This window comes from Rhinoraja longicauda, chromosome 34 (genome assembly GCF_053455715.1).
Source record: "Rhinoraja longicauda isolate Sanriku21f chromosome 34, sRhiLon1.1, whole genome shotgun sequence".
Taxonomy (NCBI): domain Eukaryota; kingdom Metazoa; phylum Chordata; class Chondrichthyes; order Rajiformes; family Arhynchobatidae; genus Rhinoraja; species Rhinoraja longicauda.
Window position 1 is genome coordinate 24,460,909 of NC_135986.1, and position 21,381 is coordinate 24,482,289.

Here is a 21,381-nt window from a genome sequence, read left to right on the forward strand (position 1 = left end):
GAGCAGGGGAGGAGGGAGGGAGGGGGTGAGGAGGGAGGGAGGGGGTGAGGAGGGAGGGAGGGGGTGAGGATGGAGGGAGGTGGTGAGGAGGGAGGGGTGAGGAGGGAGGGAGGTGGTGAGGAGGGAGGGGTGAGGAGGGAGGGAGGGGTGAGGAGGGAGGGAGGGGGAGGAGGGAGGGAGGGAGGGGGGGAGGAGGGAGGGAGAGAGGTGAGGAGGGAGGGAGAGGGGGAGGAGGGAGGGAGTGGGGGGTGAGGGGAGCGAGGGAGAGGGGGAGGAGAGGGTACTGCACCAATGCAGGAGAGGTTTGGGTCCAGCGGGTCCATTTGGCCTAGAATGACAATAAACAACTCACGACCATTGAACCACTGAACACCCCTGCAGCCAGAGTGGAATTCTCTGCCACAGAGGGCAGTGGAGGCCAAATCACTGGATGAATTTAAAAGAGAGTTAGATAGAGCTCTAGGGGCTAGCGGAATCAAGGGATATGGGGAGAAGGCAGACACGGGTTACTGATTGTGGATGATCAGCCGTGATCACGATGAATACAGTGCTGGCTCGAAGGGCCGAATGGCCTCCTCCTGCACCTATTGTCTATGTTTCTATGACAGGTAGCGTGCGACTGAGGGGGAAGTGGAGGCCTCTCACCACCAACCGAGCTGCAGGGCGTCACTTGTCACTCCCAGTGTTTTGCTTACCACAATAGCCTGAGGTAAATGCACCAGAGACTTGAGTTCAGTCAGGTCAGCTTCAGCCTGGTGGAAAGAGAAGGCAGCAGTCAGCACTCCACCGCGGCCAGACAGGCTAAAAACACCTTCAGTTTAGAGATACAGGGCGGAAACAGGCCCTTCGGCCCACCGGGTCCGCACCAACCAGCGATCCCCGCACACTAACACTATCCTACACGCACACTAGGGACAATTTACACTTACACCAAGCCAATTAACATGCAAACCCGCACGTCTTTGGAGCGTGGGAGGAAACCGAAGATCTCGGAGAACGAAGATCACGGGGAGAACGTACAAACTCCGTACAGACAGCGCCCGTAGTCGGGATGGAACCCGGGTCTCTGGCGCTGTGAGGCAGCAACTCTACCGGGGTGGGGGAGTGGTCTTTCCTGCCGCAGAGATTGACTGCAGGAGGCACCCCTTGTGGAATGAGGGCTGAAGAGAGGGACGCGGGATGACCGGAATGGAGGAGGCTGGGACCGTAAAATGGTCCCAAAATGGCGTCTCTCCTATACAGCCTCAGAGGGCAGTTCTGTGCATTCTGTACCGACTGGGGGCCATTGTGCTCATAGATGGGATGGCGGGACAGGCGTAGGATGGAAGGAAGAAAATGGAAGAGCTTGTATTCGCTGGAATTTATAAGGATGAGAGGGGATCTTATAGAAACATGTAAAATTCTTAAGGGATTGGACAGGTCTAGATGCAGGAAAAAAATGTTCCCGATGTTGGGGGGAGTCCAGAACCAGGGGTCACACAGTTTAAGAATAAGGGGTCGGCCAATTAGGACTGAGATGAGGAAAAACTTTTTCACCCAGAGAGTTGTGAATCAGTGGAATTCCCTGCCACAGAAGGCAGTGGAGGCCGATTCACTGGGTGTTCTCAAGAGAGAGTTCGATCTAACTCTCTTTCGAAAACATCCAGTGAATTGGCCTCCACTGCCTTCTGTGGCAGAGAATTCCACAGAATTAGGGCTGACGGAATCAAGGGGCGTGGGGAGAAAGCAGGAACGGGGTACTAATTCTGGATGGTCAGCCATGATCATATTGAATGGCTGGAAGGGCCGATGGGCCTCCTCCTGCACCTATTTTCTGTGGTGGTAGTCTTGCTGAGTTGAAGTGTTTCACTGTACACGCGATAATAAAGGAGGCGTTGAACCATTGAAGTAGCCCAGATGGTCTCCCCACACTGGTATTCATCCACACAGCCAGCAGAAGCCAACAGCCTGTCCCACAGTCAAACACTTGCCTCCTGAATCGGAACCAAGGAACACGAGGGGGGACCAGTTTACCCCTTGGAATGGCGACAATTATTTACTTCTCTGATTTCGCTTCGTGACCTTGGCTAACAAAATGTCCGCCCCTTCCCCCTCAGTCACGTGGGCCTCTGTTGGTCGGCTCCCCTCTTCACCGTGTGTAGGAAAGGACCGCGGATGCTGGCTTACATCGAAGATAGACACAAAATGGCGGAGTAACTCAGCGGGACGGGCAGCATCTCTGGAGAGAAGGGATGCATGGGCGACGTTTCGGTTCAGGGTCCCTCTTCAGACGTGCCAACCATGTGGTCACAAGGACAACTACTCATTCACTCACACACTCACTCTCTCACACACTCAGTCACTCTCTCACACACTAACTCTCTCAATCACACACTCAGTCACACACACACTCTCACACTCAGTCACTCACACTCAGTCACTCACACTCTCACTCTCACACTCAGTCACTCACACGCTCACTCACTCTCTCTCACAGTCATTCACACGCTCACTCTCTCACCCACACTCTCACACTCAGTCACCCACACTCTCACACTCACACGCTCACTCACTCTCTCACACACAGTCATTCACACGCTCACTCTCACTCTCACACCCACACTCTCACACGCTCACTCACTCTCACACGCTCACTCACTCAGACACTCACACACTCATTCACTCACACGCTCACTCACTCTCACACACTCGCTCTCACACTCTCACTCACACACTCAGTCACTCACACACTCACTCACTCTCTCACTCACACTCAGTCACTCACACACTCACTCACTCTCTCACTCACTCACACACTCAGTCACTCACACTCACTCACTCTCTCACTCACACTCAGTCACTCACACGCTCACTCACACACTCAGTCACTCACACTCAGTCACTCACACTCACTCACTCTCACGCGCTCACTCTCACGCGCTCACTCTCTCACACTCTCACTCACGCACACTCTCACACATTCTCTCACACACACACACTCACTCCCACTCTCTCTCACTCTCACTCATTCCCACTCTCACTCACACACTCACTCACTCTCACTCGCACGCTCTCACACACACTCACGCACGCTCACTCACACACACACACACACACACACACACACACACACACACACACAGAGTCAGTCTCAGAATCAGTCTGAAGAAGGGTCTCGACCCGAAACATCACCCATTCCTTCTCCCAGAGATGCTGCCCGTCCCGCTGAGTTACTCCGGCATTTTGTGTCTGATCCTCTCTTCACCAGTCTGGGCCTCTCTCCAACAAGCAGCAGAGGGAGAGGGAGAGGAGAGCAGATGGAGAGAGAGCGTGCACCAGTGAGGGGATCCATTTGCTGCTGAACATCCCCACTGACCACACAACCACCCCAGGGCAGGGACAGTGTGGGTGAAGAAGCTCCCTGTTTAGTCAGAGGGCGGTGGAGAGGATGTTTCCACCAGTGGGAAAGTCTAGAACTAGAGGTCACAGCCTCAGAATTAAAGGACATTCTTTTAGGAAGGGATGAGGAAGAATTTCTTTAGTCAGAGGGTGGTGCATCTGTGGCATTCTTGGCCACACAAGGCTGTGGAGGCCAAGTCAGTGGATATTTTTAAGGGTGAGATAGTTAGATTCTTGATTAGTAGGATGTGTAGGAAAAAACCCCTGCAGATGTTGGTTCAAATCGAAGGCAGACACAAAATGCTGGAGTAACTCAGCGGGTCAGGCAGCATCTCGGGAGAGAAGGAATGGGTGACGTTTCGGGTCGAGACCCTTCTTCAGATTGATGTCAGGGGAGGGGGAGGGACAAAGATAGGATGTAGTCGGAGACAGGAAGACTAGTGGGAGAACAGGGAAGGGAGAGGGGATGGAGAGGGAAAGCAGGGACTATCTGAAGTTAGAGAAGTCAATGTTCGTAAGGGTCTCGACCCAAAACGTCACCCATTCCTTCTCGCCTGAGATGCTGCCTGACCCGCTGAGTTACTCCAGATTCTTGATTAGTGCGCGTGTCAAGGGTTATGGGGAGAAGGCAGGAGAATGGGGTTAGGAGGGAGAGATAGAGCAGCCATCATTGAATGGCGGAGTAGACTAGAAGGGCCGAATGACTTAATTCTGCTCCCATCACTTATAGTTTTAGTTTTTTAGTTTTAGAGATACGGCGCGGAAACAGGCCCTTCGGCCCACCGAGTCCGCGCCTACCAGCGATCCCCGCACACTAACACTAACCTGCACACACCAGGGACAATTTATACTTTAAACAAGCCAATTAACCTACAAACCTGCACGTCTCAGGGGGTATGGGGAGAGAGCAGGAACGGGGTACTGATTGAGAATGATCAGCCATGATCACATTGAATGGCGGTGCTGGCTCGAAGGGCCGAATGGCCTCCTCCTGCACCTATTGTCTATTGAGTGTGGGAGGAAACCAAAGATCTTGAGAGAGGGTATGGGGAGAAGGCAGGAGAATGGGGTTAGGAGGGAGAGATAGAGCAGCCATGATTGAAAGGCACAGTAGACTTGAAGGGCCGAATGGCCTAATTCTGCTCCCATCACTTATAGTTTTAGTTTAGTTTAGTTTAGAGATACAATGCGGAAACAGGCCCTTCGGCCCACCGGGTCCGCGCCGACCAGCGATCCCCGCACATTAACACTATCCTACACACACTGGGGACAATTTACACTTAAAACAAGCCAATTAACCTACAAACCTGCACGTCTCAGGGGGTAATGGGAGAGGGCAGGAAACATGTTCCCAATGTTGGGGGAGTCCCAAACCAGGGGCCACAGTTTAAGAATAAGGGGTCGGCCATTTAGAACAGAGATGAGGAAAAACTTTTTCAGTCAGAGAGTTGTGAATCTGTGGAATTCTCTGCCTCAGAAGGCAGTGGAGGCCAATTCTCTGAATGCATTCAAGAGAGAGCTAGATAGAGCTCTTAAGGATAGGGGGTATGGGGAGAAGGCAGGAACGGGGTACTGATTGAGAATGATCAGCCATGATCACATTGAATGGCGGTGCTGGCTCACAGGGCCTACTCCTGCACCTATTGTCTATTGTCTATTGAGTCCAGCGATCATCCTGTACACTAGTACTATTGTCTATTGAGTATGGGAGGAAACCAAAGATGTCGGGAGAAAGCCCACGCGGGTTACGGTGGAGAACGTTCAAACTCCGCGCGGACGGCGCCCGTGGTCGGGATGGATCCCGGTGCCGCGAGCGCTGTGAGGCGCGTCGCTCTAGAGAGGCCCAGCGGAAGCTCGCGTTACCTTCTCCCAGTCGCCCTCCGTCACGTGGTTGCGGAACTTGGTGGCCGACGGGTGCTCCAGGCTGCAGCCCGTCTCCTGCATCAGCTGCTCCACCGTTTGGCTGCAGAGAGAGAGAGTGAGAGAGAGAGAGAGAGGGGTGAGAGACGAGGAAGAACAAGTGGGTCAGGCCAGGCGGCACCAGCAGTAACACCTCTCACCGGAATTACCTTTAGGCTTTAGAGAGACAGCGCTGACACAGGCCCTTCGGCCCGCAGACCGGGTAATCTTTCATTTCACTGCACATTTAGACAATAGACAATAGACAATAGGAGACTCAGGTTCGATCCTGACCACGAGCGCCGTCTGTATGGAGTTTGTACGTTCTCCCCGTGACCTGCGTGGGTTTTCTCCGAGATCTTCGGTTTCCTCCCACGCTCCAAAGACGTGCAGGTATGCAGGTTAATTGACTGGGTAAATGTAAAAATTGTCCCTAGTGTGTGTAGGATGGTGTTAGTGTGCGGGGATCGCTGGGCGGCGCGGGCCCGATGGGCCGAAGGGCCTGTTTCCGCGCTGTATCTCTAAATTTAAAAAATAAATCTAAAATAGACAATAGGTGCAGGAGGAGGCCATTCGGCCCTTCGAGCCAGCACCGCCATTCAATGTGATCATGGCTGATCATTCTCAATCAGTACCCCGTTCCTGCCTTCTCCCCATACCCCTGACTCCGCTATCCTTAAGAGCTCTATCTAGCTCTCTCTTGAATGCATTCAGAGAATTGGCCTCCACTGCCTTCTGAGGCAGAGAATTCCACAGATTCACAACTCTCTGACTGAAAAAGTTTTTCTCATCTCCGTTCTAAATGGCCTACCCCTTATTCTTAAACTGTGGCCCTTGTTCTGTACTCCCCCAACATCGGGAACATGTTTCCTGCCTCTAACGTGTCCAACCCCTTAATAATCTTATACGTTTCGATAAGATCCCCTCACATCCTTCTAAATTCCAGCGTATACAAGCCTAGTCGCTCCAGTCTTTCAACATACGACAGTCCCGCCATTCCGGGAATTAACCTAGTAAACCTATGTTGCACGCCCTCAATAGCAAGAATATCCTTCCTCAAATTTGGAGACCAAAACTGCACACAGTACTCCAGGTGCGGTCTCACTAGGGCCCTGTACAACTGCACACAGTACTCCAGGTGCGGTCTCACTAGGGCCCTGTACAACTGCACACAATACTCCAGGTGCGACTTCCGGTGGCGTTATGGACTGAACAAGTCGCACGTCAACTAGCTCCGTGAACATTTCGATTTAGGAAGAGAGGAACGGGACGGGCCCGTTGCAACTTACCGGCAATTTTCAACGAAGGGTGGGTGACGTCATCAGATCGCGACTTTTAAAAGTAAATGTCGACAAGTCGCACCCCCCCGTTAAAAACCGTTAAAAAAGGAACGGGTAAAATAAGACCCGTGGAAGAAGAAGAACCAAGCCAGATGGAAGCCTCTGTTACAGCTCAAACCTCAGCATCGGGTCAGGAAGAAACTGCCAAACGAACAACCCGGAATCCACAGCCTAAAAAAATTGGATTGGAAGAATTTCGCAGCGTTGTGGGTGAGGAGCTTTCAGATATGAAGTCTCAAGTGGTAAATATGACAGTTGAATTACAAGAGATGAAAGCTGAATTAGTTTCCCTTAAAGGAATGAAGGGGGAAATACTATCTACTATTAAGGATCAGTTGGATAAATCAAAGGCTGAAATGTGTGTAATTATGAATGAACACATGGAGGAAGTAACCTCCAAGTTACAAAAGTTGGACTCTGATTTTTCTGGTAAGCTGAACCACATCACGGCGTCAATAGAACAACATGATGAGGCTTTAGGTGAGTTGGAAACTTTAGCCGAGACGAGTGCTGAAACTACAAAAGTAGTATTGTTGGAGACTCAGCGTCTTTCTGATTTATTGATGAGATTAACCGAAAAATGTACTGACTTAGAGGGTCATTCAAAACGACAAAATTTAAGAATCCTTGGAGTTAAAGAAGGCAAAGAAAAAGATAAAAACCTTCGTGATTTTACTGCTGAGTTATTACAAGAAGTTTTGAAAATGGATTCAAAGCCCTTGCTGGATCGAGCCCATAGAGCACTGAGAGCACGGCCAGGTGCTAATGCGCCTCCAAGACATTTGATTCTGAGGGTGCATAATGCTCACGTTTTAGAAGATATGCTGTCAAGAATTGCTAGTAACAGAGCTTTATCATTCCGAGGCGATGAGATTCGCATCTTCAGAGATTACCCCTTTGAGGTGGTTAAGAAAAGAGCACTGTTTAATGAGACAAGATCTATTCTCAAGAAGATCCCAGCGCTCAGATTTGGTATGTTGTATCCAGCAAAACTCCGAGTGACCTACAATCAAAATGAATCCTTTTTTACTGACCATAATAAAGCACTGGAATTTGCTCGGGAGATCGAAAGGTCGCTGAAGGCTTGATTATGATTTCACGGCTATCTTAATTGGCAGACATCCAATTGGACTTTAAAAATATTAAAATTCAAAGATTTAAGTTTAGTGTATATACTATACGTATATTAACCGTAACTAATAATTATTAATTAAAAAACATATATATTCTTATTAATCATTACTAATAAGAAGTATAAGTAATATTTGATTTATGTAAACCTTACTTTGAATACTTAATTAATACACTTTAGATAGAAAAATCGATTTATTATAGACTAATTAGCTTCGGGCCTGCCCCGCTTATCTTTATCTCTCTTTTTAAAAAAAAACAAAAAAAAAACAATAACTGTGTTAAAAAACGGAGCTAGTATTAATTTTTTTTTACATCTCACGGAAGTCCTTAGATTTTTTGCCACCTTAGGGTGGCTAACACTAACTGCACTAATTGTAGTTGTAGTTTTAGTTGTCTCTTCTTTTTTCCTGCACTCTTTTAACCTTTTATATATTGATTTTTTTTTTAGATTTAACTTTTATTATCATGTCATTTTTCAGAAATTATATACTTTTGGGAGATATTTCCGGGAGACACTCTACGCTGTACAAAAGATCATCCACCCCTCATTCAAGAAAAATGTTGTAGTCCGGGTGCCAGACCATTTGCTTTATTATAGACCATTTATCGGTTAAGATGCAAGATTCTATTAGGAAAACAGGGGTTAAAGGTATTACATTTTGTAGTTGGAATGTCAAGGGTGTTAATGAACCAATTAAAAGAGGTAAAGTACTTTCACATTTAAAATCTATTGATGCAGACATAATGTTCCTTCAGGAAACTCATCTAAAAAATGTAGCACATAATAGACTGAAAGGCAAATGGATTGATAAAGTATTTCACTCATCGTTTCCCTTTAAATCAAGAGGTGTTGCTATTTTAATTCGTAAGGGTATACCATTTATAAATACTTCCTCTATAGTCGACACTGAAGGTAGATATGTTATATTAGTGGGAGAACTATATTCTACAAAATTGATATTGGTGAATGTCTACGCACCAAATTTTGATAATCCGTTATTTAAAAAAAATATATTTAATACCATTCCAGAATTTGGACAATATAACATGATAATTGGAGGAGATTTAAATTGTACATTAGATCCTTATTTGGATAGATCTTCAACTCAAAGGAAAACAAAATCCAAGTCGTGTGAATTATTAAACTCTTATATAAATAGTGCAAATATAAAAGATGTTTGGAGGATTGATAATCCTTCAGGCCGAGAGTATTCATTTTATTCACCTGTGCATAAAACTTATTCAAGAATTGATTATTTCTTGGTGGACTCCAAACTTATTCCTTATACGTATAATTCAAAATATCATAATATTATTATATCCGATCATGCCCCTTTAACATTTAGGGTAAAACTCCAAGGAGTAACGGGGAAACAGACTAATTGGAGATTTAATCCGCAAATCTTAAATTAAAAAGCATGTTATGACTATCTTAAATCGCAATTTGAGATCTTTTTTAACGCAAATGACCTTCCTGAAACACCTGTGTCCCTGCTTTGGGAAACATTTAAAGCGTTTGTGAGAGGATGTATTATTGCTTTTCAAGCGTCTCAAAACAAGAAGAACCGAGCTGAACAGAATGACCTGGAAAGTCAGATAAGACAGTTAGACATAACAAATGCCATCGCTCCCTCTATTGAAATACATAATAAAATTGCAGTTCTCAAATATAAGTTAAATTATATCCTTTCAGCTCATATTTTAAGGCTTTTTCAATATACTAAACAAAAACATTTTGAATTTGGAGATAAACCACAGAAATTGCTAGCACGTCAACTCCGTAAATTAGAAGATGATTCTACAATTCATAAAATGAGATCAGAAAATGGAGATTTGCTTAAACTACCTAAGGATATTAATCAGAGATTTTTGCAATTTTATCAGTCATTATATTCATCAAAAATAACAGATACTTCTGCGCAGATGCAAAAGTTTTTGCAGGAATGTAACCTTCCTGGTTTGAATGTGAGTGATAGAAATTTACTGGGCGCAGAAATAACTATGAAAGACGTTGAAGAGACTATTAAATCCATTAAAAATGGGAAGACTCCTGGCCCTGATGGCTTAAATAATGAATTTTATAAAAAATTCAGTGGTTTGATCTCTCCACGTTTGCAAACTGTATATAGTCACGCCTTTAAACAACAGAGATTGCCACAAACTCTGACTGAATCAACAATAATCCTCATTCCTAAAAAAGATAAGGATTCTGAAGACCCTGGTTGGTATAGGGCGATAGCTCTTTTAAATACTGATCAGAAGATATTAGCGAAAATCTTAGCTCAGAGATTAAGTCTAGTTATAGACAAATTGATACACCCCGATCAATCAGGCTTTATAGCCAAACGATATTCATTTTTCAACTTGAGACGCTTGTTTAATATAATTTATTCAAATAGACTATTAAATGAAGATTTAGCAATCATCTCGCTAGATGCTGAAAAAGCATTTGATCAAGTAGAATGGCCCTATCTTTTCTCAGTGATGGAAAAATTTCAACTAGGTGAAAATTTTTGTGCATGGGTGAAACTTTTATATACATCCCCAACAGCTAGAATATTAACTAATCAAATGCTGTCATCTAAATTTCATTTAGCTAGGGGTTGTAGACAAGGATGTCCACTATCACCACTTTTATTTGCCCTTATTATAGAACCACTTGCTGAGAGTATTAGATCAAATTCAGATATTTATGGCTACAACACTAAACATACAACCAATAAAATTTCTTTATATGCGGATGATGTATTAATATATATTACAAAGCCAGAAATTAGCATTCCGAATTTATTAAATCTCATAACTCAATTTGGTTCATTTTCAGGTTATAGAATTAACTGGTATAAAAGTGAAATTATGCCAATAATGGAGCATAATCCGGCCATACTTCAACAATTTCCTTTTAAAATTGCCTATGAAAAGTTTAAATATCTTGGAATTTACGTGACTAGGAAATATACTTCTTTATTTAAATCAAATTTTCCTCCTTTACTTGCTAAATTACACAGAAATATCCAATTTTGGAAAACACTTCCTATATCATTAGTTGGTCGTAGTAATGCTATAAAGATGATCTTTCTGCCACAGCTACTATACTTATTTCAAGCAATTCCGATCTACCTTCCAAAAAAGTTTTTTTTAAAAATTGATTCAATTGTTACTAATTTTATTTGGGACTACAAGACTCATAGAATAAATAAAAGACACTTATGTAAGTCTAAAATTAATGGAGGAATTGCTTTACCTAACTTTTTATTTTATTATTGGGCGGTTAATATTAAAAATATAACCTGCTGGTTGGATGATTCTGATCAACAACCGGATTGGTTAAAGATGGAGAAAGAGGATTGTTTACCATTCGATATTGGTGCGATCCTCTTAGCTCCAATAAATTTAAATAAAAAAACATATGGAGGTAATCCCATTATACATAGTGTTATCCGTACCTGGAAACAATTAAAGCTTACGTTAAAATTGAGTAAATTATCTGTTTTCCTTCCTATTGCGAATAATCCTTTTTTTAAACCGTCTGTCTTAGATAGAGGCTTTGCTCAATGGAAAAGTTATGGAATCAAAAGGGTGGGAGATCTTTATCATAAGGGAACTTTTCTTTCGTTTCAGGAGTTACAGCAGAAGTACGGATTACATGTTAATAATTATTTTAGATATTTACAACTTAGAGATTATGTAAAATCACACATGCAAGAATATAAGTTTAGAGGTCCAGAAACACTTGATGTATGCCTGAATCGACATTATAACTCAAATAAATTAATATCTTTTATTTACAATATTCTCCTTGACATTGACATTCCGTCATCAGAATCTTATAGACGAGCATGGGAGGACGAATTGAATCAATTTATAATGCAAGATATATGGGATGAAAGTTTACAACATATACATCAATGTTCATTGAATACTAGACATTCCTTAATACAATTTAAAATAATACATAGATTATATTATTCGAAGACGAAATTAAATAGGATTTTTCCTAGTATCTCTCCTATGTGTGATAAATGTCAATTTCAAGAAGCTAATTTAACTCATATTTTCGTAACTTGTATAAAAATGCAAAACTTCTGGTTGGAGATTTTTAAAATAGTTTCTAAAGTTATTAATAAAAAATTAGATATGGACCCAAAATTAATTATATTAGGATTATCAGAACATACTACAAATTTTACAGTAAGTCAGGTACATTTTCTTGATTAGTCTAATAACTGCGAAAAAACTAATATTTAAATTTTGGAAAAAACCAATAACCCCCACAATTAAAATGTGGACTATGGAAATGACAGAGACCCTGCATTTGGAAAAAATAAGGTTTGCCTTAATCGACAAACCTGAGTTATTTTTAAAAATATGGTCTCCATTTATTGAATTTTTAGAAAAGTAAATGGGTTTGGCACAGGACTAAAATAAAAAAAATTTAAATAAAAAGTTGAAACTTGAGTTGGGGGTTGGATGTACAGCTGTGGTTTTTGTCTCCCGGATCTACTCCCGTTAATTTTTATTGTTAGATCCTTTTTTTTTTTTTTTTAACCCTCTTACTCTCTCTCCCCAAGTTTATAGTTTTATATTTTTATTTTTACTTTCTCTCTTCAAAAATTTAAAAATTGAAGCTATGTAAGAACTTTGTAACAAATGTGTTTTTTCTTATTTCGATTTGTACATATGCTTTTCAAAAATAAAATATTTTAAAAAAAACAAAAAACAAAAAAACAATACTCCAGGTGCGGTCTCACTAGGGCCCTGTACAACTGCACACAGTACTCCAGGTGCGGTCTCACTAGGGCCCTGTACAACTGCACACAGTACTCCAGGTGCGGTCTCACTAGGGCCCTGTACAACTGCACACAGTACTCCAGGTGCGGTCTCACTAGGGCCCTGTACAACTGCACACAGTACTCCAGGTGCGGTCTCACTAGGGCCCTTTACCACTGCACACAGTACTCCAGGTGCAGTCTCACTAGGGCCCTGTACAACTGCACACAGTACTCCAGGTGCGGTCTCACTAGGGCCCTTTACAACTGCACACAGTACTCCAGGTGCGGTCTCACTAGGGCCCTTTACAACTGCACACAGTACTCCAGGTGCGGTCTCACTAGGGCCCTTTACAACTGCACACAGTACTCCAGGTGCGGTCTCACTAGGGCCCTTTACAACTGCACACAGTACCCAGGCGGCGTCTCTGGAGAGAAGGGACGGGTGTACGTTTTCGGGTCGAGGCCCTTCTTCAGACCCGAAGCGTCACCCGTTCCTTCTCTCCGGAGACGCTGCCTGTCCCGCTGAGTTACGATGGGAGGTGTCTGCCTCCAGTTTAAACCAGCATCTGCAGTTCCTCCCGATGCACGTCTGCCTGATCTGATGCCAGTCCCATCAACGCACGGGTGAACAGTGCCATACGCTGGGCAGGGCTTATGAATTCTGCCACTGCGTCCCTGTACCACAGGAGTGTCCCCCACTACAGCTGCCAGTCGGCACGTGGCATTCCCTCATGCAGGCAGAGGGAGGGACACCCTGTTTAGTCAAGCTCATTGTGACCTGCCTGCCACTAACACCATCAGCTGTCCGCTCCATCAGCGCGCCAATTATTAACGCCGAGAGGCTTGGAAACATATTGGGAGGAAGACACAAACTGCTCCTACGTGCAGCGTGGGTTTACTAGGTTAATTCCCGGAATGGCGGGACTGTTGTACGTTGAAAGACTGGAGCGACTAGGCTTGTATACGCTGGAATTTAGAAGGATGAGAGGGTATCTTATCGAAACGTATAAGATTATTAAGGGGTTGGACACGTTAGATGCAGGAAACATGTTCCCGATGTTGGGGGAGTCCAGAACCAGGGGCCACAGTTTAAGAATAAGGGGTCGGCCATTTATAACTGATACGAGGAAAAACTTTTTCAGTCAGAGTTGTGAATCTGTGGAATTTTCTGCCTCAGAAGGCAGCGGAGGTCAATTCTCTGAATGCATTCAAGAGAGAGCTGGATAGAGCTCTTAAGGATAGCGGAGTCAGGGGGTATGGGGAGAGGGCAGGAACGGGGTACTGATTGAGACTGATCAGCCATGATCACATTGAATGGCGGTGTTGGCTCGAAGGGCCGAATGGCCTCCTCCTGCACCTATTGTCTACTGTCTATTATCTATTGCTCGAGGAACTCAGTCAAGTCAATGGATATTTCTAAGGCAGATTGACAGATTCTCGAGTGGTAATGATGTCAGGGGTCACGGCAGGAGAATGGGATTGAGAGGGAAAGATAGATCAGCCATGATTGAAAGGCGAAGTGGACCTGATGGGCCGAATGGCCTAATTCTGCTCCTAGATCGTATGGATTTATTCCTTTTTCCCCCCAGAGATGCTGCCTGATCCGCTGAGTAACTCCAGTATTTTATGCCTGTCTTCATTTTAGGTCCGAAGACAGACACAAAATGCTGGTATAACTCAGCGGGACGGGCATCTCTGGAGAGAAGGGGCGGGTGACGTTTCGGGTCGAGAAAGAGGGTCTCGACCCGAAACGTCACCCATTCCTTCGCTCCAGAGTTGCTGCCTGTCCCTTCTTCAGACCGATGTCAAAGGGGGGAGGGAGATACATCAATATCCAAGTGTAAGGTGTGAAAATAGGACAGAGGAAATGGGGAGCAAGGGAAAAGTCGCAAGGCAATCTGGGACGCGGGAAGAAACCAGAGCACCAGGCCGTTACATGTGGAGAGAGCGTGCAAACTCCACACTGTGGCAAACACACCTTCTAAACTGTACGAAGACAAGACACAGCATGCTGGAGAAACTGCTTTGTATATACGCTGTAAACGGCTCGATTGTAATCGCGTGTTGACTTTCAGTCGACTGGTTAGCGCGCAGCAAAAGGTTTTCACTGCACCTCGCTCGGTACACGTGCCAATAAACTGAAAGGAAACCAAACTTAAACACCACTAGCATCTCTGGAGAGAAGGAACGGGTGACGTTTCGGGTCGAGACCCTTCGTCAGACTCTGAACAGTGTTGCGGGTTACAAAAGAGGTGCACGGCCAAATGACCCATCCCCCACTCCCCAGTCCATCCCTCTCCTCCCCGATCCCCTCTGGGGGAAGGTACGGAAGCTTGAAAGCGCGCACCACCAGACTCAGGAACAGCTTCTTCCCCTCTGTTATAGACAACAGGTGCAGGAGGAGGCCATTTGGCCCTTCGAGCCTGTACGCACCACCATTCAATGTGATCATGGCTGATCATTCTCAATCAGTACCCCGTTCCTGCCTTCTCCCCATACCCCCTGACTCCGCTATCCTTAAGAGCTCTATCTAGCTCTCTCTTGAATGCATTCAGAGAATTGGCCTCCACTGCCTTCTGAGGCAGAGAATTCCACAGATTCACAACTCTCTGACTGAAAAAAGTTTTTCCTCATCTCTGTTCTAAATGGCCGACCCCTTATTCTTAAACTGTGTGGCCCCTGGTTCTGGACTCCCCCAACATTGGGAAACGTTTCCTGCCTCTAACGTGTCCAACCCCTTAATAATCTTATACGTTTCGATAAGAACCCCTCTCATCCTTCTAAATTCCAGTGTATACAAGCCTAGTCGCTCCAGTCTTTCAACATATGATAGTCCCGCCATTCCGGGAATTAACCTGGTGAACCTACGCTGCACGCCCTCAATAGCCCTGTTATCAGGCTTCTGAACGGTCCTTCCGTAAGCTAGGATACCGTCCGATTCACCGCTACCTCTAAGCGTTTGTTGCACGCTATCCAGTCGGCGGAAAGACAATACATGTTTACAATCGATAACACAATATATTTACAGTGTATAGTGTCCAGGTTAGGAGGGAGAGATAGATCTGCCTGGAGTGGCGTAGATTTTAGTTTAGTTTAGAGATACAGTGCGGAAACAGGCCCTTCGGCCCACCAAGTCCGCAACGACCAACGATCCCCGCACATCAACCCTGTCCGACACACACTAGCGACAATTTACACACATACACCAAGCCAATTAACCTACAAACCTGCACGTCTTTGGAGTGTGGGAGGAAACCGAAGATCTCGGAGAAAACCCACGCAGGTCACGGGGAGAACGTACAAACTCTGTACAGACGGCGCCCGTAGTCGGGATGGAACCCGGGTCTCTGGCGCTGCAAGCGCTGTAAGGCAGCAACTCTACCGCTGCGCCACCGTGACCGCCCTGATGGGCCGAATGGCCTAATTCTGCTCCTGTTACTTACGACCCTGGCCACTCCCTCTTCTCTTCTCTCCCCAGAGGGCAAAAGGTATAGAAGTGTGAAAACGCAAACCTCAGGATTAGACAGTAGACAATGGGTGCAGGAGGAGGCCATTCGGCCCTTTTGAGCCAGCACCGCCATTCACCGTGATCATGGCTGATCACCCACAATCTGTCCAGATTCAGGGAGTTTCTTCCCAGCTGCGATCAGGCAACTGAACCACCCTACCCACAACTGGAGAGTTGTCCTGAGCTTCTATCTACCTCAATGAAGACCCTCGGCCTAACTGTGATCGGACTTTACTGGACTATCTTGTACCCAACATCATTCACGTTATTCACTTGGTCTTTTGCCAGTACACTGCGGACGGCTCGACTGTAATCATGTGTTGACTTTCTGCTGACCGGTTAGCACGCAACAAAAGCTTTTCACTGTACCTCGGTACAGGTGACAATAAACCAAAGATTTAGATTTAGAGATACAGCGCAGAAACAGGCCCTTCGGGCCCACCAGGTCTGCGCTGCCCAGCGATCCCCGCACACTAACACTATCCTACACACACTAGGGACAATTTTTTACATTTACCCAGTCAATTAACCTACAAGTCTTTGGAGTGTGGGAGGAAACCGAAGATCTCGGAGAAAACTCACGCAGGTCACGGGGAGAACGTACAAACTCCGTACAGACGGCGCCCGTAGTCAGGATGGAACCTGAGTCTCCGGCGCTGCATTCGCTGTAAGGCGGCAACTCTACCGCTGCGCCACTGTGCCGCGAAACCGTCTGGTTTGACCCAGGTTTGATCCTGACTAGGTCTGTACATCGCGAGGTTTTCTCCGAGATCATCAGTTTCCTCCCACGCCCCAAAGACGTACAGGATCGCCGGCCGGCGCGGACCCGGTGGGCCGAAGGGCCTGTCACTCTCTAAACCGAACTAAAACTGAAAATCTGTGGACGTGCAGAAAGGTTTACGGTCCAAATATAGAAACCACTAACAGGAGCAATTATAAAGTGTAATGGGAAGCTGGCCTATTTCGACAGAGCGCTGGAACATTTGAGGTGGAAGCTCGGCTATAGTTATCGTTAACCAAAGCTCTGGAGAGATACTGGTGAAATACTGCACATCGAACAGTAGAGTGCACGAACAGGCCCTCAGGCTCACGATGTACCTCGCCGAACCTGACGCCAGGTTCATAATCTCCTCTGCCTGCACGTGGTCCATTAGCTCAGTTCGGTTGAGAGAGATGCAGTGAGGAAACTGGGCCTTCGACCCAGCGTGTCTTTGGGATGCTTAAGGATAGCGGAGTCAGGGGGTATGGGGAGAAGGTAGGAACGGGGTACTGATTGAGAATGATTAGCCATGATCACATTGAATGGCGGTGCTGGCTCGAAGGGCCGAATGGCCTCCTCCTGCACCTATTGTCTGTTGACTGTCATATGTTGAAAGACTGGAGCGGCTAGGCTTGTATACACTGGAATTTAGAAGGATGAGAGGGGATCTTATCGAAACGTATAAGATTATTAAGGGGTTGGACACATTAAGAGGCAGGAAACATGTTCCCAATGTTGGGGGAGTCCAGAACCAGGGGCCACAGTTTAAGAATAAGGGGTAGGCCATTTAGAACGGAGATGAGGAAAAACTTTTTCAGTCAGAGAGTTGTGAATCTGTGGAATTCACAGCCCCAGAAGGCAGTGGAGGCCAATTCTCTGAATGCATTCAAGAGTGAGCTAGATAGAGCTCTTAAGGATAGCGGAGTCAGGGGGTATGGGGAGAAGGCAGGAACAGGGTACTGATTGAGAATGATCAGCCATGATCACATTGGCGGTGCTGGCTCGAAGGGCCGAATGGCCTCCTCCTGCACCTATTGTCTATTGATATGCATTATGCAAATGCAGATGAGAATTGGTCCTGGCGTCATGTTTAGTTTAGTTTAGTTTAGTTTAGTTTAGAGATACAGTGCGGAATCAGGCCCTTCGGCCCACCGTGTCCGCGCCGACCAGCGATCCCCGCACACTAACACTATCCTACACACACACTGGGGACAATTTACACATACACCAAGCCAATTAACCTACAAACCTGTACGTCTTTGGAGTGTGGGAGGAAACCGAAGATCTCGGAGAAAACCCACGCAGGTCACGGGGAGAACGTACAAACTCCGTACAGACAGCACCCGCAGTCGGGATCGAACCCGGGTCTCCGGCGCTGCATTCGCTGTAAGGCAGCAACTCTACCGCTGCGCTGCCGTGACTGCCTGTTCAGCGCAGGCATTGTGGGCCGAAGGGCCTGTTGCTTCGCTGTACTGTTCTATGTTCTGTGAGAAGCACCAGAGGAACAATGGGGATATTGATTATCCACAAAATGCTGGATCTTGTGATCTCAAGATCTCGACCTCGAAACGTCACCCATTCCTTCTCTCCCGAGATGCTGCCTGACCTGCTGAGTTACTCCAGCATTTTGTGAATAAATCGATTTGTACCAGCATCTGCAGTTATTTTCTTATACTATTGATTATCCATCTACACCTCACGCTGCCTCGGCAAGGCCAGCAGCACAATCAAGGACCAGTCTCACCCCCGGCCACTCCCTCTTCTCCCCTCTCGCATCGGGCAAGAGGTACAGAAGTGTGAAAACGCACACCTCCAGATTCAGGAACAGTTTCTTCCCGGCAACTGAACCATCCTACCACAAGCAGAGAGCGGTGCTGAACTACTATCTACCTCTTTGATGACCCTCGGACTATCCTTGATCGGACTTTGCTGGCTTTACCTTGCACTAAATATTATTCCCAATATCATGTATCTGTACACTGTGGACGGCTCAATTGTAATCATGTATGGTCTTTCCGCTGACTGGTTAGCACGCAGCAAAAGCTTTTCACTGTACCTCGGTACACGTGACAATAAGCTAAACTGAACTTACTGATGTGAGGTGTGGGATGGTTAATGTGTAGGCAGGTGCTGGTTTAAACCGAAGATAGACACAAAATGGTGGAGTAACTCAGCGGGACAGGCAGCATCTCTGGAGAGAAGGAACGGGCGACGTTTTGGGTCGAGACGCTTCTTCAAGGAAAAGGGCTGGATTAGTTTGTGAAATAATTTGCAGGGTGGATGGGGAGAGGGATGGGCTGGATGGCTTTAACACACTGTCTAAACGGTGTAAGATTGGGCAACTGCGAGATTCAGGGGGATCTGCTAGTCGAGCGCACTATTCACTCAAGGCTGATGTGCAGGTGCAGCGAGTAATTATAAAAACTAACAGAACGTCATTATTTATTGCCTGTGGCAATGAATACAGAATTGGGAAAGTTACGCGTCAATTGCACAGGGAATTGGCGAGATTAATCAGGGCAATGCGTCGAGTATCAGTCTCCGTGTTTAAGGAAGCAATGCTAATCCATTGGAAGCAAGGTTTGTGCAAGATAAAGCTGGCATGGACAGGTTTAACTTTTTCAGTCAGAGAGGTGTGAATCTGTGGAATTCTCTGCCTCAGAGGGCAGTGGAGGCCAATTCTCTGAATGCATTCAAGAGAGAGCTAGATAGAGCTCTTAAGGATAGCGGAGTCGGGGGGTTACGGGGAGAAGGCAGGAACGGGGTACTGATTGAGAATGATCAGCCATGATCACGTTGAATGGCGGTGCTGGCTCGAATGGCCTCCTCCTGCACCTATTGTCTATTGTTGCCTCCCGATGAAGATTCAGACAAGCTCGGCTCAGGTCCGCTTGAGTTTGGAAGAGCGAAGTGCAAGAATGTGGAGCTGCAACGTCACAGTGGCAGGGGCCCGGGTTCGATCCTGACCACGGGTGCTGTCTGTACGGAGTTAGTACGTTCTCCCTGTGACCATGTGGGTTTTCTCCGAGATCTTCCGTTTCCTCCCACACTCTGGTAAAATAGTAAATCTTCCCGAGTGTGTGGGGCGGTGCTAGTGCAGGTTAGTCGGCTTCTGTACATTGTTTTTCTTGTGCAGAATATAACGATCGCTGGTCGGTGCGGACTCGGTGGGCCGAGGAGCCTGTTTCCGCACTGCATCCCAAAAAAAAAAAAAAACCCCCGAAGGGCGGATTTTATTTTTAAGAGATACAGTGTCTCCGTAACTCTAAACAGGGCCTTCGGCCCACCGAGTCCACGCCCGACCAACGATCGTTATACAAGAAGATAACTGCAGATGCTGGTACAAATCAAAGGTTTTTATTCACAAAATGCTGGAGTAACTCAGCAGGTCAGGCAGCATCTCAGGAGAGAAGGAATGGGTGACGTTTCGGGTCGAGACCCTTCTTCAGACTGATGTCAGGGGGGGTGGGACAAAGGAAGGATATAGGTGGAGACAGGAAGACAGTGGGAGATCTGGGAAGGGGAAGGGGAAGAGAGGGACAGAGGAACTATCTAAAGTTGGAGAAGTTAATGTTCATACCGCTGGGCTGCAAGCTGCCCAGGCGAAATATGAGGTGCTGTTCCTCCAATTTCCAGTGGGCCTCACTATGGCACTGGAGGAGGCCCATGACAGAAAGGTCAGACTGGGAATGGGAGGGGGAGTTGAGGTGCTCGGCCACCGGGAGACCAGTTTGGCCAACGCGGACCGAGCGCAGGTGTTGAGCAAAGCGATCGCCGAGCCTGCGCTTGGTTTCGCCGATGTAGAGAAGTTGACATCTGGAGCAGCGGATGCAATAAATGAGGTTGGAGAAGGTGCAGGTGAACCTCTGTCTCACCTGGAAAGACTGTTTGGGTCCTTGGATGGAGTCGAGGGGGGAGGTAAAGGGACAGGTGTTACCCTACAAATCAGAGCACGCGAAGAAACCCCTGCAGTGCTCCTTCTTTTTCAAGAAACCGGAACGAGGGATGGATCTCCGAGAACTACGGTCTCCAACCACGTGCAGCTCGGTAGGTTAATTGGCTTCAGTAAAATTGAAAATTGCCCCTAGTGCGTGGATTGCTTTAGCGTACGGGGTGATTGCTGGTCGGCACGGCCTCTGTGGGCCGAAGGGCCTGTTTCCACGCTGTATAAGTCCAAACTAAATTAAATTATGCACGCCACAGTTAAATTTCTCCTCAATCTCCTTGGTGTGAAGAAAGCGAATGGTATCAGTGAAGAAAGCGAATGGTATGTTAGCATTCATAGCAAGGGGATTTGAGTATAGGAGCAGGGAGGTTCTGCTGCAGTTGTACAGGGCCTTGGTGAGACCGCACCTGGAGTATTGTGTACAGTTTTGGTCTCCTAATCTGAGGAAAGACATTCTTGCCATAGAGGGAGTACAGAGAAGGTTTACCAGATTGATCCCTGGGATGGCAGGACTTTCATATGAAGAAAGACTGGTGAGGCTAAGCTTATACTTGCTGGAATTTAGAAGACTGAGGGGGGATCTTATAGAAACATATAAAATTCTTAAGGTGTTGGAGAGGCTAGATGCGGGAAGATTGTTCCCG

At 46.3% G+C, this 21,381-nt stretch overlaps 1 protein-coding gene across 1 annotated transcript in view; it reads right to left on the bottom strand.

The window, feature by feature from the left end:
- The window catches only part of LOC144609646 (WD repeat-containing protein 26-like), an 86,797-nt gene that overhangs the window by 24,769 nt on the left and 40,647 nt on the right, over positions 1-21,381 (bottom strand). The window contains exons 2-3 of the mRNA XM_078428146.1: positions 5,242-5,341; positions 696-752 (exon numbers count right to left, since the gene is read on the bottom strand). Coding sequence (XP_078284272.1) covers positions 696-752; positions 5,242-5,341 — 157 coding nt within the window. The remainder of the gene's footprint in view (positions 1-695; positions 753-5,241; positions 5,342-21,381) is intronic.